Source organism: Mastomys coucha, chromosome X (assembly GCF_008632895.1).
Source record: "Mastomys coucha isolate ucsf_1 chromosome X, UCSF_Mcou_1, whole genome shotgun sequence".
Lineage (NCBI taxonomy): Eukaryota > Metazoa > Chordata > Mammalia > Rodentia > Muridae > Mastomys > Mastomys coucha.
The window spans coordinates 155,244,499-155,271,966 of NC_045030.1; the positions used below are offsets into that span (position 1 = coordinate 155,244,499).

The 27,468-nt window shown below is 37.4% G+C and overlaps 1 protein-coding gene across 6 annotated transcripts in view; it reads right to left on the bottom strand.

The window, feature by feature from the left end:
• The window catches only part of Nhs (NHS actin remodeling regulator), a 332,793-nt gene that overhangs the window by 23,557 nt on the left and 281,768 nt on the right, over nt 1-27,468 (bottom strand). For 4 of the 6 annotated variants that reach the window (XM_031370596.1, XM_031370577.1, XM_031370620.1 and 1 more), the window contains exons 2-3: nt 25,226-25,378; nt 18,605-18,747 (exon numbers count right to left, since the gene is read on the bottom strand). In XM_031370596.1, coding sequence (XP_031226456.1) covers nt 18,605-18,747; nt 25,226-25,378 — 296 coding nt within the window. The remainder of the gene's footprint in view (nt 1-18,604; nt 18,748-25,225; nt 25,379-27,468) is intronic. The other 2 variants (XM_031370603.1, XM_031370586.1) reach the window with 1 other exon arrangement.

The following is a 27,468-nucleotide window of genomic DNA, read 5'->3' on the forward strand; positions in this document are numbered from 1 at the left end:
TACATGTAAATAAAGAAAATATCTAAATAAAAAAAAAATATTTCAGAAAAAAAATAAGAATGTAGAGGAAAAGAGACCAGACTCTCCCACACACAAAAATAACATGTAGTCACTCTGTTTTTAATTACATTCTGTTGGTAGTCATTTGGGATGTGAAATTTACCCATAGTGAGAAAAGTTTTAATGACAAGGGTAATGGTACAATTTTTATCCAAAAATTGGCTCTCTGAAAGCAACTGCTCAACCATAAAACATTTTGCCTTAGCTGAAATGGAACAGCAATTTTTGGGGTAACAGAGTATTAAAAAATATTTTAAAGTTCAGGAACACTTTGTTTAATCATGGGTTATTAATGAAATATTTAAAACACACAGAGCTTAACAAAATCATATTTGGAAGCATTTGTATAAAGTAGGCCCACATAATGGAAAAGAGGTCTTCAGGGAGACCAGAGTGGAGGACACTCTGTACCTACTGCTTAGTTCAGTCATTCACTCTTAGGAATTGCTGTGGACTGTCAAGGAGAACACAAAATGAGTCTCACTTGATACACCGACTGAGAGCTCAGTGCCAATAAGTATGAATTCATTCCCTGTGGCCAATTCTGCCAGAGATGGGAATCCGTGCCAAGGGTCACTCAGCTCCATCAATCCTCAAATAATGCTAACAGCAAATAAAAGATACAGGTGAGGAAAAAGCAGGTCCTGCCTTGAAGCACTAGGAGGAAAAAGTCTTGGAACTGCTACAAACACCACAACCCCTTTCACCAGAATCAGAGGGGCCAGCAAGGGGAGTCAGCAGAAGAAGCCAGAAGTGGGGAGATGTTGCCCCATTTGACTCCCATTCCCATTGAAGCTTTGCACAGGTAATTCAGGGTAGATGTACAAAAGCTCAACAAGTCATCCTTGGCCTCAACACAGCGAAATTTTAAAGAGCATAAGACCCTCTCTCACACACACCACATACCTTCTACCTATGCTCATGCAACTCCTCCACAGATATCATCACACATACATACTCCAGATCCACTGCCATGATTGGGGCACAACTTCCCCTGTGCTATCACTTTATTGTCACAACACACCCTGCTACTAGCAACTAGCAGCCACTAATCTGTTCTACATCGCCATGGTTTTGTCATTTCGAGAATGTTATATGAATGAAATTGTAGAGTATGTAACCTTTGGAGACTAGGTTCTTTCACCTAGAATAATGGCTTTGAAATCTTTCCAAGATGCTATGTATATCGATAATTCTTTTTTTTATTGTGAAGACTATTCTATTTCCATTGTTTGTCTATATTTTGAATAGTGTGAGTCTCAGGTCTGCAAGAGAATTCAACCTGAGTCTATTTTGTAAAATGATGTATGCAGACAAGTAATTTTATTGACAGTTCCACAGTCAGGCTAATATTTTAAAAAGAAATGCAAAACTAATTCTGAAACAAAGCATTTTCTTTCTTTTTCAAAATATTTAATGTGAACCAGGCTCCCTGGTTAAAGCTTTCTTCCATTAGCTATTGTGCTGCTGATCAAGTGATTGTCTGTTGCTCTAAATCTATTCTCCAGTATTATTCTCTGTGATGCTGAAGGTCTACAAACACTTCTGTCTTGTTAGCAGCTCTCCATTAGTTTCTGCCAATAGGCTACTAGAAGGAGACTAAAAAGCCAGAAGAGGAAGCAGGGGCTTTCTACTCCATCTTGTAGCATTATCCTAGCAATGATCCATCACCCCAAGCTGGCAACTGGATTTAGCTATCATCTGTATCTACATGCCAGGCACTATGATGATTTATTTCTATTCAAACACTACACTAGAATAGAAACTACAATAACAGTCACCAGCAAGATCCATCTAAAGTCTAAGACTGCAGGATAGGTAAGCTAGTGTGAGGTGTGCTAAGTATCTGGTTCTGAAATGTTCTATTAAACTAATTGCAAGCTCTTGTCTTCCAGTGTATTACTTTTTTGTTACTGTGACATTTAACTGAGAAAATCAATGTAAGGGAAGAAAGATTCTGGCTCATAGTTCCATCCTTGTGGGACTGGCTTGGCAGAGCCATGAGTAGAATGTTCAACTTACATCATGACAGTAAGGAGAGAGGGGAGGGTAGGGAAGGGAGCGAGGGAGGGGGAGAGAGAGACAGAGACAGAGACAGAGAGAGACAGAGAGAGACAGAGAGAGGGAAGGTGCGATGAGGTTGGCTGTGGGAAATATAGAAACAGATGGTAGCTAAAACCAACTGCCAGCCTGGGATGAGGGACCATGGCAAGGAAGGCTAGCAACAACAGGCTCATATTTTTTGAGCATTTGGTCCCCAGTTGGTGGTACTGTCTGGAAAGGTGGAGCCTTGCTGGAGGAAGTTCATCCTTGGAGGTCGGCTTTGAGTGTTTGTAGACTCACCCTACTTCCAGTTTTCTCTTTGCCTTTTTTGTGGGGATGAGAGTTGGCTTCCCACTTCTGCTATCATGATTTCCTTGATTGCTGTTGTGTCTTCCCTGCCATTAGGGATTTTATCTTTGGAGCCATAAGTCAAAATAAACTATTTCTTCTTTAAATTGCATTTGATTGTGTTTTCTTTTTTCATCACACCAACAAGAAAATAACTAACAAAATTATCATGCTCTCTAACATCCTGAATCATTTGGCTAGATTTAATTGTAAAATGACCCTTTAAAGATACAGTTAGTGTCAATTAGGAAACAGTATCCTTGATGGCTCTACTGAAGATTGTATATGCCTTGAATCAATACTCAATGCATGGTATGGTCTCTCCCATACCCATTCTAGAAATCAAAGAGTAGAAATAGGAATGGTTTCATTCACTAACACTCCTAGTCACCCACTTGGAATATTTTTGCTTTCTGTTCCTGGACCTTAAGTTATGCTGGCCTAGAACTTTTCATTTCAGAGAGGAGAGTGATTCTTCCAGGAGATACAACTAAAATTCCCTCCACTGAACTAGAAACCAATACTTCCCCTTGGCTACTTTTGACTTCTGATGTCCGTAAGTCAACAAGCTAAGAAAGGAATAATAGTTTTAGGAGGAGGGGTGATTCACTCAGACTCCTAGGGAGACATTTGATTGCTTCTCCACAATGTAGATAAGGAAGATTATGTCTGGAATACAGGAGATCTTAACACCATAAGGCATTTCTTGAGGCTTACTGAGTCCTATGATTAAGGTCAAGGAGAAACTACAATTGAATCCAGGCAGGATGACAAATAGCTCAGACTCGTCAGTGATGAAGGTATGAGTCACTCCTCCAGAGAAAGAACCAAGACCTGCTAAGGATGCTTGCTAAAGGTATAGGAAACAGAATGGGCAGTAGTAGAAGGTAGTTATAAATACCAAGAAAGGCTATATGACAAGTTGTAGAAACACAGATTTTAATTGAAACGAGTTTTTCTGTTGTATTTGTTAAGAACATGTTTGTGCATATAGATACATATATTAAGAAGATATTTGTGCTATAAGTTGAAGCTCCAGGAAGAGTATGCCACTTCAATTGTGCAGGAATGTTTTGGAGACAATGCAGGCCATAACTTGGTGTTCTTCTATTCAGCTGCAAATGGCTTATATCAATATGCTCTGACCCTTTGGGGTTTAACTCTAGCCTACCACTTATGATACATATATCTTGTCCCTTGTATAGTACTAGCAAGTACAGTAGGCAGTGAAAGTCAGAGGGCATTCCTTCAAGACAAAGATACAGAACAAAGTAGGAAATGAGGTTGGTAGCAAGGAGACCTAAAGACATGAAATTGAAACCAAGATGGTCTCTCTTACGATGTTCTATTTCAATGAAAGGATAAAAATATTTTAAAAATTTCATTTGCCTTAACTAATTGACAAAGATTCTATTTCAGTGGGATATGGCCAAAAATACGCAAATACATATGTGATTATGCTCGTGTATGCATGCTTTCCTAATAAAAGTATAAAAAAAAATAAAAGAAAAATAGGTGGGGGGAATTATTCTTTCTTCTCTATGTTTTGTTAACATATAATGTAACATCAATTGAAATATAAAATTATGAGACAGTAAAAAAATGTGAAGCATTCCTCCAGGGATTTTGCTAGGGATTCTAAAAAGAATATATAATACATTAGTGGTTGTATGTGGCATAGTTATTGTGTTAAGCAGGATTATGTCTTTGTTGTTGCTTTCATTTAGAAACTAAACATGATGTAAAGAGACATGATGGAGTGTTAAGTTGATGAGGGGTGTACTTATAATAGTAGATATTAGTTGTTACCTTGATGGTATCTCAAATCAACTAAAAGACAAGATGTTGGGCATTCTTTGGAGGGATTTTCTTGATCAGACTGTTTAAAGTGGTAAGACCCACAATATATATGGGTGGTGTCTTGTAGTGATGCTCCAGATAAAAGGATGTAAGTGAAGGAAACTGGTTTTTGCATGCTTGCTTCACACTTGCTGGCAAGTTCATCTATCCTGTTGATTCCATGGCTGCATTCTTTTGCTAATATTAAAGTCAGTGTCTTCAGGCTTCCAACATAGCCTGTTGAAGCCCAACAGCTCTCCAAGAATCCTACATGTCTTCAGTGCTAGATTCGGATTTCAGAGACATTTAGCACCATGGACTGAACAACTACTGCATTCTTCGCTGCTTGAATGTGAGACAGCCATAACTTTATGGTTATGAAGTAGCAGCAAAATAATGTTATGGTTTGGGGTCACCACAACATGAGGAACTGAATTAAAGAGTTGCAGCATTAAGAAGGTCGAGAGCAACTCCTCTAAATAATCTTACCTAATCTGGCCAGTTTTGTCATTCATATCCACTCTCTCAATTGGGATCCAATCCAGGATTGTACTTTGCATTTATTTCTCAAATTTCCTTAATCCTCTTCAATTTTTAGTAGTTCCCTAGTTTTTTGTTTGTCATGGCCTTGACATGTTTGAACAATAGTGATCAATTATTTTATACCATTGACTTAAATTTAGATCCGTCCGCTATTTTCTCATGCTGAGACTGAGGTGGCTTTGTTTGGCAAGAGTCCTGTGTAAATGGACTCTTGATACATCTTACCAGGAGATCATATACAGGTATGTCCCATTACTTCTTACCTTTCACTACTTGGTTAAAATTGTGTTTATCAGGCTTCTGAGTTAATGTTACCATTTCTTTGTAATAAAAATCATAGTGTGTGTGATAAATTTGCCACTACACAACTATCCTGTTTTTCAATGTTTTTTACCCAACTAACTTTCTTCTATTGCTTCTTGACTATTGCCTGCAATTTTTTTTTGCCACAGTATTTGGCTAATTGGTGATCTTTTTTCAACATTACCTTCACACTCATTAATTAGAATTCTTTTGTAAGAAAGAGTGTCTATCCTTCATATGTTAACTTATTCATCTATTTAATCCATTCAGTAGGGCTCCTGGGGATATGACTTAGTAAGGAAATTGTCTGCTGTGGAAATATGGGAACCTGAATTTGGATCTCCAGAACTCACATTAGAAAGCCTTGCATGGTGTATTTGCATGTAACACCAATGGAAGCACAGACAGATCCCAAGGGAAATAACTCACTGGGCATTCAGTTTAGCTAAAATGGTGAGTTTCATGTGTGGTTGGAGAAACAATTTAGGAATCAATCTTAGTGTCAAATCTCTGGCCTCTGAATGTGCTTCTATAGGTGAACACACACACATACAACTCTTAGTGTTTATCTTTTTATATTATAAATCATTACTACAATTGCTTATTTTACTGCTCAAAGTGTACCAAATTTGTCCAATGACAGCTCCTTCTGGCTGTTTGCTATGTTCTCTTACATGCTTCTCTACTATTTTGTGAGCAATCTCACACTTTCTGATACTACAAGATAATCCAAACTTATCTTATATTTTCCTAACCCAGTCTCAGATAAACGTTTTCTCCAAGGAGCCCTTTTATTATGTATTGAAGACAAGATCTAGTGACTAGATATGCTCAGTGTTACCATAGTTCTTTTAACTCTACAAGGCTTCTGAGATAAGCTAGGCAATACATATCTATATATTCATACAAGCATGCATATATTTACTTTCTGACTATATATCTACATAACTGTGTATGAATATGAGTATATATTTATACTTCAGATTCCAATCCTATACTTCAGGGCTCATTTTTGACTTCTCACTTAGCTTATTTATACCTCCTTTCTCCAATGGTAGCATACCTGGCTATTGACAACATATTTATTAATTTTTCAGTCTTAGCATATAGGTAGATAGTTTCAGAATTGTTAACTCATTCTTTTGTGAAAAAATAAAAAGCTCTTAATTAGAAGATTAAAATCAGCTTCACCTTATTGCTTCTGACTGGGGAGCTCTTAGGAACACTCTTGGGTTGGGATGGAGTTCTTGGTCTCCATGCTACTATTGAGTGAAACACTTGTGGGGATTGAGAGAGACATTTGCAGACACACTGTCTGCCTCTACAGTTGTGTCACTAGCCTGGGCAGAGAAGAAACTGGGAATCTTAGCTGGGAAGATGGTCTTCAAATTCTAGAACTCAACTATAACCCTCCGATCAGTCTTCTTTCCATATGGAGGTGAACTTTCTTGGATTCATTAGAATTTTGATTGATTGATGAATGATTGAAGATAGTATAAAGAGCAAAGCAGTGAATGGGTCAGAACCATTCAACAGGGTAATCAACAATCTCCACTTTGTATTGCAACTATACGATCTAGATAAAGATACAAAGATATCCCACGGTGAGCTATTTCAGGTGTTATACATGTTGAGATGAGGATCTCAGTGAGCAACTGGGAACTACTGTAAATTGGACCAATCCACAAAGCTGATTGGATAGACAGTGCTATATCCACAGTTTGTCAAGGTTTTTGAGAAAGTGGACCTAGAACAGAATATGACATCTAATTTATTTTGTTAAGATTTTATTTTTATTTTTAAATTATCTGTTTAGGAATGTATGAGTTTGTACATGTGAGTGCAGTGCTCAGTGTGGCCAGAGGAGAGTGAAGAATCCCCTAAAGCTGGAATTAAAGGTGGTTGAGGACACTGAATGTGTTGGATGCTGGGAAATGAGCCTGAGTCCTCCAGAAGAACAGCAAGTTTCCTTAACTGCTGAGCCATCCCTCAAGCCCATGGGCATCTAATTTTTTGGCCAAAGGACCAAAACTAAATTGTTCTTTGGGAATAGTATTTAAGAAACAGAATATGAGAGTTGTCCTGTCCAACTATTATTCCCTTCCTCTTCATTCTATTGCTGCTTGATGTTAGCTCCAGATGTGCTCTGTGAACACAGTCACTTTTTGTGTAAATAGAGCATAATGAAATGGTGTTCCTGGTCTTCTCTCTTCTATATCCATTTCCTGGCTCCTCATTTACAAATGTTATCTTAACTGTTCTGCTGATGAATGCCACCTATCAACCAGGTTTGAGAAAAAGAACAAGGGAATCCTGCCAGGATACATCCAGCTAAAGTCCTTCACTAGAAATATATTCTAATCCTTCTGCCTTCCCTGTAGTGCGCAGTACTTCCTTCAACCTTCTGACTTTTCCATACATCTTTTGCTTCCTGCTTTTCTGTTATCCACTTGACCCTTCTGCTTGGTCATTTAGACTCCGAGATTCATATTACTCCTTAAAATTCCTCTGTTCTTTTTGGTACTCCAAGCTATGTCTGCTAAATATATTTTTAACTTGGCAAAATTCTTCTGTAGTCTAGAAGTTTATATTTACCTTCCCTCTGTGATATTGTCTCCCCAGAAGCTTTTCAGGAACCACCACGCCTCAGGGAAGAATGTGACTGTCTTTTGGTCCCCACCCCTTGCTTGCTTGCTCGCTCGCTTGCTCCCTCATCAAATGACTGCTGCTTTTTGGGGATGTTCTTCTTAGCAAGTGAGAGGTAGAGAGCCTCATGTTCAGGTGGCTTGCCCATGTTCCATGTTCCCCAGGCCTCTGAGTTTCCACGCACACATCAATGTGGCACACCTTAATATTGTACAGTTGATTTATCAGGAAGCAGCCATGTGCCTTCAGGTTTGCTTAGTTTGGGTGCACCATCACCACCAGAATGGCTGCTCTGACAATTTGTCTTGGGACTGTCAAAACCGCCTGAGTTCATCCCTCCATTGCATTATTTATGCCTTAATGTTATGTTCATTACAATGTTTTCCCCTTCATGTTCCTAAATAAAAAGATTGCTGCATAGGGGGTACTTAATTTTTCCTGGTCAAGATTTAAAGACGGCTTTTAGAGTCTTTAAGATTTTTATTCTTGGCAAATGACTATGCTTCCTGTGGTCAACTCCTAACAGAAATTCAAAGCATCAAATATATTGTAGCATTAGTTACCTAGTTACACTGGCTTTCTTGCTTTTATGTAGACCACTGCTAATCCCTTAGAAACATGGAGTCTGGCACCTATGACACAACCAGTGTTGGAATAAACAGACATTTGAGCAAGCCAAAACAGCTTCTTTGCCAAAGTTAGTTAAATTTAAACCTCACTGGATAAGGCTGTCGACATCCGAAAGTCTGTCTGCATAGTCTCTCCATTCATATATCTGTCTTCAGCTGTCATTCTCTGACTCGCTGTTTACTTACTTCTTTCCTTGCTTATGAAGGAAAATATATATACAGTTCTCAAAGGAATGGCTGGTAATACCACTGCAAAAGGATAGAGAATGGATAGCAAATGGGAAGCAGGCAGGGTGACGCAAGTATCATTCCATGAGGCATTCACTATAAATACAGGGGTTGCCTAAGAGTCATGCGTTAATCAAGTGAGGCTCTTTAATGTGTGTAAAGTCCTAAGTTTATGGCTTTTCCTCTCTTAGCTGTATAATAATCCATTTTAATCTCGGCCTGGGCTTGATCATTCCATTTCAAATTAGTGTTATAGATGCATAAATAAATAAGTTTGATTACAATAAAAGGAGGCCAAACCAAAATAATTTTTTCCCAAAGTTATCAAGGTTAGGTATTTTCTTTCCCTTCCTCTAGGGTGGGTTTATCATTCATTTGTGATACAGTTAGGCTGGTTTGTTATTGTTTGCTTTCCCCTTGGGGTTCCCCTCACATTCTAGTTGATGTTATTTATTTATGGGTCAAGGATGCATGAAATATCACCTGGGTTCAAAGATGACAAGGTATGCATAAACAAAAGCAACAACAACAACAACATAAGCTCTAAGAAATGCCATTCTTCTTCAGCACCACTGCCTCTTTTCTATTCCTTCATTCTTATCTTCACCCACCCCACTGTATGTAAACCAACCTCATTTGTTCTGATTTATCTTTCCTCTACAGCCAGTGCTGTTATGCTCATTTTGAAAACTTGCATTAGTTCCAAAGCAATTGGTATCTTAGGAGCGTGATTTGAACATAATGTAAATGTTGTGTTTGCTTATGCACGATTTCATACATGAAAAACTCTTAAGTGAATGCAGGGATTGCACCTAGCTGAACTGAGCTGTAGAAGAATGCAAAACATAATTCAGACATCCATCAGCTATCATGTTCACCTTGTGGATGGGAAGCCTATTCACACAGGGTTACAGCCTTGCTTCTAATTTCTTACCAGCCTCCTTCTATCCTTTCCCAGGAACTCACAAACTGCAAACCTTATGATGCTCTTTTCCACAGCAAACATCAAGGATTTTTGTTTTTCAGAGATGGATATCAGTTATTGTAGTATTTGTGTATTTGTCAACCATTTAATATGGTTCCTGGTCAGGCTTTGTGGGAAAGGCCTATAATCACAACAATTTGGGGTACTGAGGCAAGACAATTTCAAGTTTAAGAGTTCAAGACCATCTTGGGCTACAGTGTAAGTTAAAGGTCAGAATGAGCAATTTAGAAAGACCCTATCTCAGAGTGAAAAGTAAACAGATGACTTGGGATATAGTTCTGTAGTAGAGAGCTTGACTGGGCTTACTCCCTAGTATAACACACACACACACACACACACACACACAAGCAGACACATGCACACATGTACACATACCCCTACTCACATACACTGTGGATTTCCTTTTCATGTGTGAGATAGAAATCTATGAGTGTTATGTTCCTATCTGCATTTTATCTACAATTTTTCCCAAATCCAGGGAATATCTTTTTATTTCATGAGTCTTATATTTTTAGGAAGTTTAGTGAAATTTTTCTCATACAGATTTTATACATTTCTGGAAAACTAGTTCCTAGGTATATAGAGTAACCCTTTATTATTGGTTCAGATGATAATCTAGCACTAGTTCTAATTGGCTATCATTTGTATAAATAAAGGTAACTGACCTTTGTGTGTTAAGATTCTGCTTCCTTCTGAAAGGTGTTGATGGTTTGAATTATTTTTCCCCTTTGATTATTAAGAAACTGTCTGCCATACTGTTCAGATAGATACAGATGTACGTCTTTTTCAACTCTTATCTGTTTATTTGATCTATCTTATTAAACTTCTCTTGTTAATGTATCTAATCCTATATTAATCAGTAGAACAGGTAGTGAGCTTTTGTGTGTCTTCTTCCAGACTTTAGTATAAATGCCTCTCATGATTTACCATTAAGTAAAGTACTAGCTTTTGAGCTAACGCATATGTGTATTTTGTAATGTCAATGAAGTATCATTCAATTCTTATTTTTTTAAGTTTTAAAATAAATAGAATAAATAGATTGTAAAATATGTCAAGCATTTTCCAAGGACATATTGACATTGTGCTTTTCCTCTTAGCATACAGCATACAATGCTAATAAACACTTTAATAATGAATGTATCTTTCAATCCTGAAATAAATCTCATTCAATCACTAACTTCTTAATTCGGCATGCATTATGTTTGCTAGTGTTTATTTTAATTTTTTAAAATCAATACTTACGGAATGATATACTTGTGAAGTTTATTTTATGAACTTTCCTTATGAGATTTTCGTATGTATACTATTATACATACCTAATAGAAAAAAATAGTGAAGTTTACTTCCTTTCCAATGTCCTGAAACAAATTGTAGCACTTTGGGAATTTATGGACTTTGAAAGGTAAATAAAATTCTTATGGGATCCATCTGGACCTTGGTACAAGGTTCTTAATAGTGACTGTTTCTTTTAAGGAAATTATCCAAAAGGGATAATTTGGGCAGTATCTATTCTTCTAAGAAATTGTTCCTTTATTTAACTTTTCAAATTTGTTTGCATGATGTTTATAAAAATCTCTTATATATAATTAATTGCTCACATTAATTTTCTGTTCAGTATTCATATCGCTGGCATGATTTATATTGTTTATTTACATTTTTCCTGGTCATTTTTCTCAAACAACCAGGATTTTCAGTTATTAATTAAGCCTGCTATTTTTTTGTTCTCAGCTTTATTAATTTCCACTTTAGTGTTATTTGCTTACTTATATTTCTTCTGCTTTATTTTGCAATATTTTTGGAGGTGGAATTTACTCTCCTTTAACAATATAGTGCTATGTATATTCTTGTTTTATTTTACAGATTCTGTTGTATATCTTCATTATAATTTTAAAAAGAAATTGTATAGTGTCACTTCATGGTATTTCTTTTACTAAATGTTTCACAGGAAATTTTAAAATGTCCAGGCAGAAAGGATTTTCTGGTTCTTTGCCTCTCTTAGGAATCTGGAGCTTTACTGCACTGTGATCATCAAATGCTACCTATAATATTCTTTTTTTGTTTTTTTGAGCTTCTGAAACTTTGATGCCAACCCCCAGTGACACACTTTCTCCAAAACCTATAATATTTTTAATTTAGGAAATGTTGGCATTTTGAATCTATGTCATAATTTTTACAAGTGTTCTATGGGTATGTTTGATAATAGTGTCATCAGGGCTTGAAGCCTTATTGATAATTTTTGTTTTAAGTTTTCTGTCTCCTATCTATTTTTTTGTCTGCTTGCTCTATCTTGTACTGAGAGAAATGTATTAATGTAGTCTAATGGAACAATCTACCTATCTCTATATAGAGATGGATAGGTAGATAGATAGATAGATAGATACATACATACATACATACATACATACATACACAAATATCTATCCTACAGTTTTTGCTCTTGATAAATGTAGCTGTTTTGTTTATCAAATTAATATTCATGAGTGTTATATTTTAAGCCACACTGCTTTCTTATTTTATTTACTTGTTATATCATTGTTCTGTCCTTTATGGAATCTTCTAGAACATTTTATTTTAAGTGTGTCTCTTGTGTAGTATGGTGTGACTTACACATTAAGCTCACATTAATTGACATGACATTCTAATATGTGTAATTGTGTGCATTTTGCTATATTTGTTCATTTCTTTCTCTTTAAAATGTGCCTTTGCTCTCCAGCTTTATCAAACAATTTTGCTTAATTCGTCCCCTTTCCATCATTTGAACCAACAGTAAAACCTATTGGTTTTTCAGTATTCTTTGCCTAGACAAAAACCAATGAGGCAACTTTATTGCCTTATTTACTGCTCTATTATCTCATGTTTTAGTTATATTATTTCTGTTATCATACTTAGCATCTGTACATTAGTTCAGCCCCCTTATATTCTCCATATCTGTAGTTCTGGATCTATATCTCCATGTGTTAATATGCACAATAACTATCACTTTGTTGACCTTTTCTCAGCTTTTCCCTAGTTGGATGACATTTGTCCTTTGGTACATTCCTCACAGAGAGGAGTTTTTTTCCCATGAGATTCCTCATGAGTACAAACTTCTCTAAGCTCCTCTGTTTGAAAACTCCACTTTAAGTCACTGTAGTTGAAGAAGGTTGGTTGGTTGGTTATAAAAATCTGTACCTCGTGCATTCTTTCACTAATATTTCCAATTAATTACATAGTTTATCTAATCTATTTTTTTTGTTTATATGACATCGGTGTGTTTCCTAAGATCCATGCTTTAATGGCACCACCTTTTTTGCACTGTCAAAACCCAGATATTTTAGCATAATGGTTTCTGCCGTTAGCAAGACGGCAGTTACATGTCCTGCTAACCTGAGGTTTTATTTCGGTTTCTTCACCTCTGGCTGCTAATGGACACACATGCCTTCCTTTCCGTCTTTTTCTCAAGTTCAAACCTCCACATATCTGTTTCCTGTAGATATGGCTATTTGAACAATTTTTAAAAAAGTATTTTGAAGCATAGGCCAGAACCACCTCAAGATGCACTCTAGTAACTTGCTTCCACTTAGTTGTTGATTTTTAACAACTCCATGACCTTGTGACGAGAGGAGATATATAAAGACTTGGTGGTTTTTTTTTTTTTCTCATATTAATGTGGTATTTCAGGCATTATCTGGCCTCACGTAATTTCGATAGTAGCTACATTTTTAGTGGTGCAGCTTCATTTTCACCCTTGCTGTTCTGTATCACTTTTGAAGGAAATACAGAAAGATAAGGACCTACTATAGCACCTCTGTCTTCAGCTGCAGAGAAGGCTCAGTGCGCATTTTGATACACTGACATACAGATACACAAAGACATACGCACTACTCAGCTTCCTCAAACAAGTTTTCCAATCAACATCACTGGGCTGTTAAAAAATGTTGTTGCTTACCAAATACTTCTGCAAGGGCTATCTTGAATTTATATCTGGAATGGCTTTGACCAATATTGACAAACTACGTTTGCACTTGCAGAGAAGAAGCTACCTGCTGTGGCTCTGACAAATGTTCCATATTCTCATACCCACTTGTTATTCCTAATTTGACCTAAGCAAGGAGAAAATTACTCAAGAATTCTACCTAAAAATAAATGAGTTTCAGTAACTGAGTTTTTGTTCTGTATGCAAACACATATTTTGATGACACCTTCTTTCCTTATGTCTCTTGTCCACAATATAGAGTCAGTATTCTGCTAGTTAACAAATGCATCTGCAGATACCAGCCCAGTCATGTGAGAAAAAGATATATATATATATATATATATATATATAAAAGATATATATATATACATATATATTACTTCTAAGAATTGTATTTTCCATAATGGTGTAATCAGGATCTTGAGATACCATGTAAGGCTGTACACTTATAGAGGGTTATTTTTGATCCTTGTCTTGCAGCTCAAGTCCATACTCACTTTAGATTCCACAGAGATGTACTAAAATTAATTTCCTGGATTCTGTTTTATTTTCATATAATATAAGCCTTTTACCCTTTATTAAAACTGATATCCTAAAGTTGAACCCTGTTGTCTCTTATAGTAAGAAAGAAATACAGAGTTGCTAGTGGTAGAACTTCAGAATCCAAGAGCAGTTTGGAAAAGATAATCTTATTAGTGCATCTTTCATTGAAACCACCCTCTTTGTCACCCTGATGACAGGAGATGCTCTTATTTAGGGGCACTCCTTAGATTCTCACCTAATAACAGGTTTTAAACTAAATGTGAACAGTTTTTCCCTGTGAATTTGTCTTATAAAAGCTTTTAGGTAAATTATATTGATAAAAAACCAAGCATCTCTTCTTACTTGTAGGAATTGTGGAGTTACTATGGAGCCACTGCCAGATGTCACTGCGGTAATGACACTGTGTCTTTTGAAAATGTTTAATATCCCATGGCCTCTGTATAAGTTCACAACACTGTCATAGGACAGCTCAATTAATGGTTTAGGAAACACAGCTATATAGATTTTCAGTCATTTATCCACAGATACTCGCTCCTAGACATGTTTTGAGGTGATACTCTCTATAAAATGTTATAGACTTTAAAAATCTTCAGTAATGAAATATATAGTTTTTTATGTCATGAAACATTCTTCTATTATACTATAATATTACATTCTGTAGAATATGATATAATATGTATCAAATCTTATTAAATTAAGCTCATTTTTGGAGACTTGGGATATATATATATATTATTTTTTCCATTAAAAAGATGCTTTGATGAACATATTAGTGAATAAATTGTAACATAGACTGATCTTTTTTCTTTTTTATATTAGATATTTTCTTTATTTACTCATATTTCTTTATTTATTTTATATTAGATATTTGCTTTATTCACTTATTCCTTTATTTCTTTATACATATTCAAATGTTATCCCCTTTAATGGTTTCCTCTCTGAAAACCCCCTATCCCCTCCCCCCTCCTCCCCCCCACTCACCAACCTACCCACTCCCACTTCCTGGCCCTGGCATTCCCCTACACTGGAGCCTTCACAGCATCAAGGGCCTCTCCTGCCATTGATGACCGACAAGACTCTTTGGTTTTGTGTGCTCATATTGTTGTTTGTCCTATGGGGCTGCAAACCCTTCAGCTCCTTGGGTCCTTTCTCTAGCTCCTTCATTGGGGACCCAGTGCTCAGTCCAATGGTTGGCTGTGAGCATCCACCTCTGTATTAGTCGGGCACTGGTAGAGCCTTTCAGAAGACAGCTATATCAGGCTCTGTCAGCAAGCACTTGTTGGTATCCACAATAGTGTTTGAGTTTGGTGACTGTATATGGGATAAATCCACATGTGGGGCAGTCTCTGGATAGTCATTCCTTCAATCTCTGCTCCACACTTTCATAGACTGATCTATTACCTTGGAATTAATTCCAAGATGTAGAATTGCTGAATGAAAGGGCATGAATATTTAGAGTTTTTAGTTTCTTGTAGAAACAGTATATGATTTATACTTCCTCTAATTTTATGAGGGCATAAATATTCCAGGCCTTTCATTTGATGATAAGAGCTTTATTATAATTGATTATGAATCCAGGTTCAGATACTTTTGGGGACTGTACTAGGGGCTTGCATAAACATAATTTAATCTTATTTATATACTGTATATAATAATCTTATATAGTTTGGTATATTCATATAGTATCATATGAAATATACTTAATGACCTTGCAAAGTTGAAATGATTGTTACTATCTTTCAAAGAAACTGGGATCCAATTATAAAAAAAGAAAGAAAGAAATTAGGATTCAGAAAGATACAACAATGTTTTCCAAATCATACAGCCAAAAGAATTAGACAGCTGGAGTTTAAAGCTACAGTCTTGTCATTATATGGCAGATACATCAAGGACATGACAAACTACCACCTACAACCACCAACAGTAGCAGCAGCAGCAGGCCTAATATTTATGGAATACTTACCATGTGTTAAGCACTATTCACAAACACGTTTGACTTTTGGTGCCAAACTTATATGGTACTATCTATTCTTAAGACAACAATAAGGATGTACTAGTTTAGAACTACACAGCTTATATGGTAGAATTAGTATTCAAGTTCAGGCAGTTTGGCTTTAAAGACCATGCCAATGTTGAGCATATTATAGTGGCCCATAGAGTACTGGAAAAAACAAACAAATAAACATATACCAGACTCTTATTATGAATGATTTTTAAAGGGAAGAAAAATGGTTTAACAAAGTCTTATAGATTAAAAGGAGAAAGTTACTGTCTAATAAAATATCTATCCAATAGTTCTCTAAGAAAATGTGTATCCAGGGTTTTGTCTGAAAATTTCCTATCCTTATTTCTTTAACATTTACTTTTTAAGCAACATATGGTCTTTTAAGCTGAATACACAGAACCATTTTCTAGCCAAGTGCATGAGGTATAACCTGAATGAAAAATCTTCTAATGAAATTGGTGACCCAAACTCAATTGAAAGCTAAATCCCCCCCAAGGGGCTTGGAAATGTCAAGATTTAAGAAATTCCAGATAGGCAAACTTTAAGACATTTACAGAAGGATCCTCTCATTGCTATTTGAAGGGTTAATGAAGCACCTTCGTTGCTAGTCAGTACTTTAAGTCTTTCCCTATCATCTTATTTAGGTATTTAGACATCATTAAAAATTATGCAGATTATAAAAAGGATTATATTTTCTTGTCACCTCAGTAAACACTCAAAAATTTTCTGTCTCACCTCCTCCCCGAGAAAACCAACTTAATGAGCCGCAAAACACATTACAGTGAATGGGAAAATATTTTCAGCATTTTTATGCAGAAAATACCTCATTAGAAGCAAATGCTTTAGCAAGCAGATTTAAACTTAATAAGAACTTGTACTGAGTAGGGACTTTTATAACAAATCACTAGCATGTGTAAGCACTCTGTCTGATGAATCAGAGCATCAGAAGCTTCCTTTTCCTATCCTTGGGTTGCATCACAACCATGTGTTGAATACAGCATAGTGCCAAGTATGTATTCAACTGAGGGACTTAGTGGTCACTAGCTGGCTGCAGACCAGAGAACTACCTGCAGATCACCTAATATCCCTCAAGGATTTATCTGGATATGTTGTAATATGCAGCTTCATTTAGAGCAGTGGTTCTCAACCCTCCTAATGCTCTGACCCTCTAATACAGTTACACATGTTATGGTGACCCCAAACTACAAAATTATTTTTGCTGCTACTGGAATGTTGCTACTGGTACAAATTGTAACATGAATATCAAAGATGCAGGATCCTGATATACAACTCCACAGGGGTCATGACCCACAGGTTGAGAACCACTTCTCTAGATCATTCTAGTCTTGCTCAGGGCCATTATCTAGATATGCTATGACATATAGATTCATTTATATGAAGTATGTTTGCATCTGAATGTTTGTCATCATAGAACCTAGACATTTTGTACTATTTTGCATACTGCATGGACCATATTGGTATAGGATTTAGAGTCATGAATTTAATTTCAAACAAAAAATATGAATACATGAACATACTGCTATAACTTCAGACTTTGGGCCTCAAACCAGATTAAGAGAGTAGTAATACTGGCAAACTTTAGGGCAATCTGGTCTGGCTTGGTCACAAAATCATAGTTCTTGACTTCAATGATACAAGTACACAGGAGCACAAATGCTTACTTATCCCCCACTGAAGCCCCAGAAGGCACATGTGGAGCGAAGTGTTTGCAGCAGCTGCTGGCTGAGTTTGCAGCTGTTTCCACTCAAGTCCAGGTCTTCATCATCTATGGTCCAGAGTTGAGAACTTGGTCTGAGTTACAGCCACATCCACCCAAATTAAGTTGAAACCACCCACAGTAATGTCACTGAAGTAATAGGTTACCCTAGAGAAGTAGCCTCTTAAATTGAATGGGAAAGTGTGAACTTAGGATTGATTCGAGTGGTAAATCTCACATCACATAAGTTCTTTTCCAGCATCTCCCATGGAGTCACAGTAGTAATAATGGTAGTGGCGATGGTGGTTACCATTTATAGATGTCTTATTCTGGGTCTGTCAGTCCCTGTACTAAGCTTTTTGCATCCTCAAGGCCTAAGTTAATACCATTAATATCTCTGTATTACAAAGACAAGAACTGAGAGAAAAGAAAATAATTCAATCCTAAACATATATGCAGAGCTGAGATTCAAAGTGAAATTGTCATCTGATTTTATAGTCCTCAACTCTCTCTCTCTCTCTCTCTCTCTCTCTCTCTCTCTCTCTGTGTGTGTGTGTGTGTGTGTGTGTGTGTGTGTGTGTGCGTGTACTCCAAAAAGGAATGAAAGGAGTTCCTACATGCCTATGACCTCCCCTCTGAGCCAGCCCAGTTTCCCTCACTCCCCTCTGAGCCAGCCCAGTTTCCCTCACTCCCCTCTGAGCCAGCCCAGTTTCCCTCCTTTGATGCCCAAGAAAAGCAAATACAAATCAACAGCATTCACCATGCTTACTGTTGGGAAGTGGCGGTCCTTGGCCTCACGCCTCCTCTGGCTGTGAGCTGGAGGGTAGGCTGGCAGTGGTGGAGCAGCTATGGGGAGAGGAGCAGCAGCTCTTTGCTCTCTGCGATCACTTCGGCTCCGGTGTTCTGAGGGTGCAGAATAGACAAACAAAATGAAAAGACTTGGTATTTTCAAATTTTTCCCCTCTTGAGAATGTTAGCAAAAAGCTGTTAAAAAAAAAAGAGCTCTCCTTAATCTAGCTAATCTATATACCATATCAAACTCTTAAAATGTTTCTTAACTGAACATTCATTTGCTGTGAATACAAGGGCAGATACATCCATCTTCATGGTCCCATGTTATAATCTTGGAACAAGGTAGGTTCACTTATAAGTACAACACAATTTATATCAAAATAGCAGAAGTTAAAAAAAGAAAACAAATGTTGAGAATAATGATGGAAGACTTGCTGCCATAAGGATTCGAGCACAGAATAGATACAGACATAGTACACTAGATCCAGGAAAGAACTCTGTGGAGTCAGGAATTATTTTGACACAGTTTTTCAACTATAGATATCTGGAAATAGACTAGACATATATATATATATATATACATATATATATGCATAGATAGATAGATATAGATATAAAGATATAGATATAGATCACAGAAAGTAGAAATTAGCAAATGTTATGCACTGGCTATTTTATTTATCTTTTATTTTCCTCCAGAAAACTGGATTATGAGCATCCATCTTATTCCAGCCATCTAAAAGCCTTTCCTTCCTGATACCCACAAAAACTCATAGGGCTTTACACTCTTGTGCTCCCAGAGATACTAAAGGAATCCCTGTGACAGTGTTTTTCTCATTCCAGGATAAAGCTGCCTTTGGGAGAAGGCTAAGAAATATCTGAGGGTAGGGAATATAGTAGTCATGACTTCATAATAAGAATCACTGAACAGGAATCTCAGTGGAGTGATAGAGACACTAACCCATCCACAAAACTTTCAACCCCAAATTTATCCTGTCTACAAGAAATGTAAGCACAGGGGATGGAGCAGAGACTGAGGGGGATAGTCAACCAATAACAGGCCCAACTTGAGATTATCCAATGGGAAAGCAACAATTCCTGACACTGAATGGTACTCGTTTATGCTTGCAGGCAGAAGTATGTTATCTTCTGAGAGGGTCCACCCAGCAGCTGACTCAGATAGATGCAGACATCCACAGACAAGCAGTTGATGGAGCTTGGAGGCTCTCATGGAAGAACAGGAGGAAGGATTGCAGACCTCAAAGATGATAGGAACTCCACAGGAAAACCAACAGAATCAACTAACCTGGACCCTTGGGACTCTTTCAGAGTCTAAACTACCAAGCAAAGAACACACAGGCTGGACCTAGGCCTTCCTGCTCATATGTAGCCAGTGTGCAGCTTGGCCTTCATGTGGTTCCTGTCCTGAACAACAGGAACAGGGACTGTCCCAAAATCTGCTGCCTGTCTGTGGGATATGTTCTACTAGGCTACTTTGTCAGGCCTCAGTGTGTGGCCTCAGTGGGAGAAGAAGCTCTTAGCCTGGCAGAGACTTGAAGTGCCAGGGTGTGGGGAGATACTTGGGGAAGTCCCTAACCCCTTAGAGGAGAAGGGGAGGGGAGGTAGGGGAAGGATTGTAGGAGGCAGTGACCAGGAGGGGGACAGTGAGTGAGATGTAAACTGAATAAGTTAAAAAAATTAAATAAAAAAATCACTGTAATGTTTCTGGTTTGATCCTCAATATCACAAAAGATAGATAGATAGATAGATAGATAGATAGATAGATAGATAGATAAGTAGAGAGAGAGAAAAAGAGAGAGATAACAGTATTTCCGTGTACCTCAGAATATCCCTTGCCCACACTAAAGGCTATCTCCCGAATTACAATTTACACTCATCCCCAGAGCTTAAAGTTCCAGAGGCTTCATAATGATCAAGGTACAAATTGGTGAATCCTATTTTTCATTCTGGTTTTGCATTGTTTAACATTAGTACCATCCATGCCACGTACAATATTAGTCATAAAGCCCAGTGTTTATTAACGTGTTCCAGAAATGCTTTACTGAAGCTCTTAGCTCCACCATGCAACAACCCCACACAAATAGGCATCAATCCTGTCCCTCATCTGCAGATGTAGAAACAGATTTAAGGAATGAAGATCACTGTGCAGTGAACAGTGGTCCAGACATAGCTCAGTGTATTTAACCTCTGTATTGCTCAACCTACAAACATTGTAAAAGATAAATATAATCACTCATTAGAGCAAGAGGTTTTGGGTTTTTCAGCATTTGGTTATATTTTACCTTAATTTAATTCTTTGAATAGTTACAACACCATAACTTATAAGGCACCATTTCCACTTTCCTCCCTTAGTTTTTGCCTGTGTAAAACTGAGAAGATTCTCAGGTGATGTCAGATGCCCATTCTCCCAAGGTCCTGTATTTCCCATTTATATCCCTGTATTGACAAAAATATCACCTCTCTATTATCAGCCTTTTCAACTATAAATGGACCCAAGAGAAGAGAGAAAGCTGCTTGCGTGCGTGCGTGCGCGCGTGTGCGTGTGTGTATGTGTGTGTGTATGTGTGTGTGTGTGTGTGTGTGTGTGTGTGTGTGTTTGAGATGAAATCTCACTTAAATTACCCAGGCAAACTTTAAACCTGGCAATCTTCTTGCCTAGCTTCCTGAATAGCAAGACTTACTGGTCTACGCCACAAGGCTACATACAGAGATTAAAAGTTGCATTCGTCTTTTGATCAGAGGTCCTAAAGCACGTGTGAAATAGACTTTCACTAAATGCTTGTTGACGGATTGAACAAATTAATGCTTTACTGCAGTCTAGGTTTTTGAAAATTAGAATGCATCCCATACACTAGATCTATTCTGTATTTATGATGGGTTGTGTTGTTGGTACCATTAGTGCTTCATGGATCTCTATAACTTATTGCTTGTTTGAGCTAGTCTCCATCTTAGCTTGTTTTATTTTTATTTTTCTGTCTATTCTAGGAATTAAGCTCTCTCTAGTTTTCTGCTTTCCATCAGTAAGTTGACTGTCTTTTCTCTTTATTACCAAAGCTTAGTATATAGGTTAGGAAAACATGACAATATTCCTTGCTTTCCTTTGCTTGGAGTTCTCCAAAAAAGATTGGTTTCCATGCACAACTGGAGAAAGGTCTTCAAAAACACATCATATAGGTGGTTTTGCTATAATGCCTCTAAAATCAATGCTTATCAAGAAATTTTGAGCTAAATGCCCTTAGATCAAGTTCCCAACTCTAATGTCACCCTTGTTTTTCTCTGCAAGCAAACATTGGGCTTTTTCTAACAGATAGCCCAAAGAAAAGCTTTTACATTCTTAAATTCGCTAGGCAGAGCAGATATGTGCTACTGGATAGAAAGAAGTGAAGGGAGAGTGGAATGAGATGGGGGATATCACTCAATTCTCCTTTCAACCATTTCTCTCCCATCCTATCATAAATACAACTTCTGTTCTACCCAGGTCAAAAGTAGGCAGCTTAAAGTAATCCCTCACTAATACGACTTTTGCCAGTGGTGAGCTAGAGACAATATCAGTCCACCAGGGCCTGCAACTGCAGTCAAATCTTCATCCTTATTCCTTTAGACCAATAAAACGTAGACACCAGACAAAAATTTGAAAGGAAAGAAAATATAAAATATAATTCTCTCTTTATAGCCATGTATTAGTCTCTCTGTGTGTTTTATGAACATAAAAGATGGCATAACTTAAAGTTATTACTGGCACTGAGCATTAAAGAATTGCTAAGAAAGAGGAAAAGCAATAATTGTATTCGAAACAACTTGAAATCCATTTAGATGTCACTTCCCTGAGGCTGTATGACATGACAGACACGTTTCTATTTAATCCCCATAGTACTGAATTGACCCTATTTGCTTACTTGGTCATCCTCCTCACTACACCAAGTATTTTTGAAGGCAGAGACCACACGTGATTGTTCTTTCAATCCTATGATCTAGCATAATGCCTGACTTTCAGTACAGTTTGTTCAGGGTAGGGGGATGAGATTAAGGCAGCCAATTTAAAGTTTAATCTCAGTTCCCAAATGAGCACAAATCTGCAGCTACCCAGTTTTACTTATCCATGTTTCACCATCCCCTCTCTCCCCATGAAAGCAAGGCAATTCCAGTTGTCCAAATAGAGACTCCCTACAGGGAAGCTCACTGTCACATTTGGGGAGCCAAGCCCTTGTCTGCAAGTTTGCTATTAGTCCCAACCACCAGGTGGCAGACATGGGTTATGCTAATGGATATGCAGTTACATTACTGCTTCTTAGGCAAGGATTTTATATATATACATATATATATATAAACATATATATATATATACAAACATATATATATATATGTATATGTTTATTTATATATATATATATGTTGCTTGCTAATTTTAATTCTACACCACTGCATGTTTGTAATTCTATGATGCCTATAATTCCTGTTTATGGCTCTCTGCAGTGCTATTAAAACTACTACACCCAAGATTTGCTATTGAGCCAACCACAAAACAAGCCAGTCTGAGTAGAGCAAAATGAGCCTCTATAGTCTTCCATATAAAGCCCAGAAGGCTGTCTATCCATCTCTTATGCCCCAGGAATAACTTCAGAGAAAATTGATATTGGCACTTGCTGTTTTTCAGTTCTGCTCTTAAGTCCAAACCCGATGAAGCAATGAAATATGATAGCTTATGAGTAGCTCACTGTTATCTGGTTGAATCTATAAAAATCTAATCAGGGAGGGCTGATTAATAATAATAAAATGATAAGAAAGAATGATGTCTACTGGGCTAATGTTACTCAAGCTCTCTAATGATGGGATCTGTGAAGGCATTTAGTGAGAATGATAAAATTCCTCAGTACTTATCTTATAGTGCTTTCAATGTTCAATCAGCTTTCTGCAGAATTTCATTCCCTTCCATACACACCCACTGAGGATGTACCATATGCAGAATTTGTGCTATATGCTTTGAATATAATAAATTAATAAGACACCATCCTTGCCCATGAGTTGCTCATGGATTAACAGTGGAAGGCAGATATAGTGGTCAGTTATGACAGTTATATGTGGCATGTTGGGAGGATGCATAGATTATGGGGAAGTTGCCTTGGAATGTTATAGTAGACAGGAAGATTTCTAGATGAAGCCTTGCACTAAAAATTTATTGAAGAATTTTTTCAGTCCAACCATAAAGCTGAACTGAATATAAATATCATAGTGTCTTACCTACTAATAACATGAATTAAAAACTTTTAGACAAATACTTTGGTGACAGTTGTAGGTTGGTTGTTTTATTAAAAAGAGAAAAACCAGAAGTCATACAAATGTTGATGGAAACAATACTTAGGATGTTGTTACCATCCTGGTAATAGCTTTCAAACATTTTATTTGTATTGTAAGATTTTTGTAAACTATCAATCCTTAAATAAGTGTAGGGGAATATTGAAACAAATACAGTGAATGTGTATATACTATCTGTTTCCATAACAAAAAATCTAAAGGTCAGAAAAATGTGACATACCATCTTCTTATATCCATGGGGGGGGGGGCCTTTAAAGGATAATGAGCATTTTGAATCCTCTTACTCTAATGGGTTTAAAGGCACTGGAAAGTAAGAAAGGTTCATCCTCTACCTAGACTGTTATATGCCTATCTTTGGTGCTCTTAATACTGTGATAGAAAAGCAAATGTGAAGTATCTATTTTCATGAGACACAGTATGTGGCAAGGTAGGAAGAGTTCTGGCTAGAGAATAAGAGGATCAGGGCTTGGTCCTGGCTCTGAAGCTAGCCTGTATGATCCTGGACAGGTTTCCTCACATTTTATCCCTCTTTGCACCTCCGTGTAGAATGAAGGCATTGGATCAGCTCAGAGATTCTCAACAGAAACAGAAGAGCACTTGAGAGCTTTGTTGAGATTTTTAGAATGATTGGGCAGAAGCCAGGCCTGACAGCCATCCTGTAATTCACTGAATGGTCAATAAAAAGGTTCCAGGTCCCATACAAATTTCAAAAGCACCATCCAAATCTCTTATCGAAAGAATCATAGAATCTATTCCTGAGTCAAATCTAATTCCCTTTCAATTATAAGCCAGAGTATTACTTTGCTCATATCAAATAACTGTTAACTATACCAATTTTCATGACTCTTCTCCTGCCCCTACCTCCAGGCCTCCTTCCTTTCTCTAGACTTTTTGTTTGAAATGGCTTCTGTCTTTACTTAATTCAAATTTATTTTTGAGAGGTACAGACATCTAACTGCTTTTATTATGTTACCTAATACAATTGTGAATTGGCACTTGAACATTGAGATACAGTGTTGTTAATACTTTTCCTTTTGGAATTCTCTTTGTGATCATATTAAGGCTGTAATGGTAATTTTAACTGTATATACACGTAGCTGACATCATGCATGGATTTCATTCAGGGTAGAAATGGGAGCATTTCAAAACACTTGCTTTAACGAAGGAGGTAATAGGACTAATGGGACAGGAAAAAACCTAGATGGCACAACCTCTGATGTTCTCCCAGAAATGCCCCCAGCCTGGGATCAGTTACCTCTGCGCAGGGCTTGCAGACTCTGTCTGGCATGGCGGTGCAGCTCCTCTACACAGGGTGGCCTAGTAGCTGGGAGGAAGATGTTTCGCTGTTGGTGCCATGGTGCACGGTAGTATACACTCAACTTGCTCTCTATGTCCAAGTTGGAGACAGCTGGAAGACAAAGAGCAAACAGTGCAATATGCATCAGGAGCTTGGATTATGCATTTAGTGGGTGCTGGGGCAGGGGAGGTGACAGGGAGCTGGGAAGGAATGTAGAAGTAAAATCCAGACTGCTAAACTAAGTCAAGGCTGGAAAAACTTTAAAGATTATAACACAGATGGGGATAACTATGCCCTTGGGCCAAGAGATGGGAAGCTATAGGATGCTTTTTCCCATTCTTCATAGGGTCTACAAGAATTTAGTCTTTATGATGCTTCTTGTCCCTTGTGGCCTTTGGCTGCAGGTTCCTGATTCTGCCTTCCACCTTCTGACATTGTTCCTTGATGTTTTTCCTGCTTTCACCAAAGGTTAGCACAAACATTAAAAGACCTATGTCAGGTGTGGTAAATGTGTATTAAGGGAGAGAATTTGTATATAACATAGTTCTTACAACTCATCTGAGAAATCAAAGAAAACTATCTTGCTTCTAAACATTGCATTTAATTCACTATTGACGTATTCATTACATTCATTACAAATACAGCCCAGGAAAGAACAAACTCCTTAAGAATAGAGGATGCATATCTATGGAAAAATGTTATAGGAACTAGGGGATTATGATTAAGAAATGGTCACCCAAAGAAACTCATGAGCATTTGGTGACTCATTAGTCTCAAGATGGCTGAGATCAGTCCGGTTGGCTTTAACCTTCAGACCCATGATCCAGAGAGCCAGACTTCTGGCTCAGGAGCATCCTGTTCTTTTCAGTCTCAGCCTTTTCCCTGCTCTGCTTGTTTCCCAGCACACGGTTTGGAGACACTCTGATTCACTGTTTATCCCTATGCTACACATAAACTGTTGGTTCCAATCTGAGCATTTTCTTTTAGAAGCCTGGTCTACCATTCCACTTCAAGAATTCTAACCTGGAACAAGATAGTGTATAGGAAATGTAGAAAGAAAAGGAATACTTTGTGGAAAGGAATAGAAGAATGAAAACAGGAGGAAAATACAACCAGTATTTTGATAGTTAATATTTGTCCTCCCTCTCCATGAACTGCAATTATTTTAAATACAATACTTAATACCATTGACCAGCATTTAATAGCGCTTATTAGTCTAGAATAAAGTTTTCATTACTACAAGAATGGCAGAACACTTATCTAGCTAATGTTAAACACTGGGTTTGATCCTTAGCACTATAAAAAAAATTAGAAAGAAACACATCAAATGATGTGTTGAAACATGAGCAGAATCTAGAGGAATATATCATGTCTCTAAATTATCTAATAGAATGTTCCATGATGAGAAAGTTTCCTATAGCTGTACTATATAATATAGTATTCCCTTTGCCCTTGGCTCAAGAGATGGGAGAGCATAGTGGCTATTAAACACTTCAAAAGTGACTAGTTAGTGAGGGGGGAACTAAATTTTTAACTTACTATTAATTACTTCAGCCATATGTGACTAACATATTTAACACTGTAGTTCTAGAATGACCATAAATAGTATAGCATATGTTCTCACCCTTGGGCACAGAGATGACTCTCCTCTACCTCTTTATTCTTCCTGAATGTTTAATCTTTAAGAATTTGAACCAGAGGACTATTTTGCTGAGTAGGGGCGGCACTCCTTTGGAGGGAGGAGGAGGACCAATGTATCCATAAAAGAAAGGAGTGATTTTCTTTCTCAGGCTATCCTGTAGCCTCAACTATAGAAACAGGAGGATTCACGAAGGGACAAGCTGATCTTTTCAGGCCTGAGAGAATGTGAAGGAGGCCTTGGTATAGAAGGGAGGGCCAAGTCTCCATCAGGGCACTCCTCTCCTGTGGACAGTGGGTGGAGCTCTGAAGACAGAAGTCTCATTCAGTTACCCTCAGGAAAATATTCCAGTGATGGGACTGCCTAGAAAGCCTGTCTCTGGACACAGAGGTCAACTCCCGCTCAACAGGGCTGAGGTCATTGCTAAACTCAACAAAGGTGGCTGTGACTCATGTGCTGGTGACAGCTGGAAGAAGGGAAATAACAGAAAGTCTGATTGTGGAATTAAAAAAAAATCAAACTCAATAGGCAATTCTACAAGTCAGTCTCTCTCTCTCTCTCT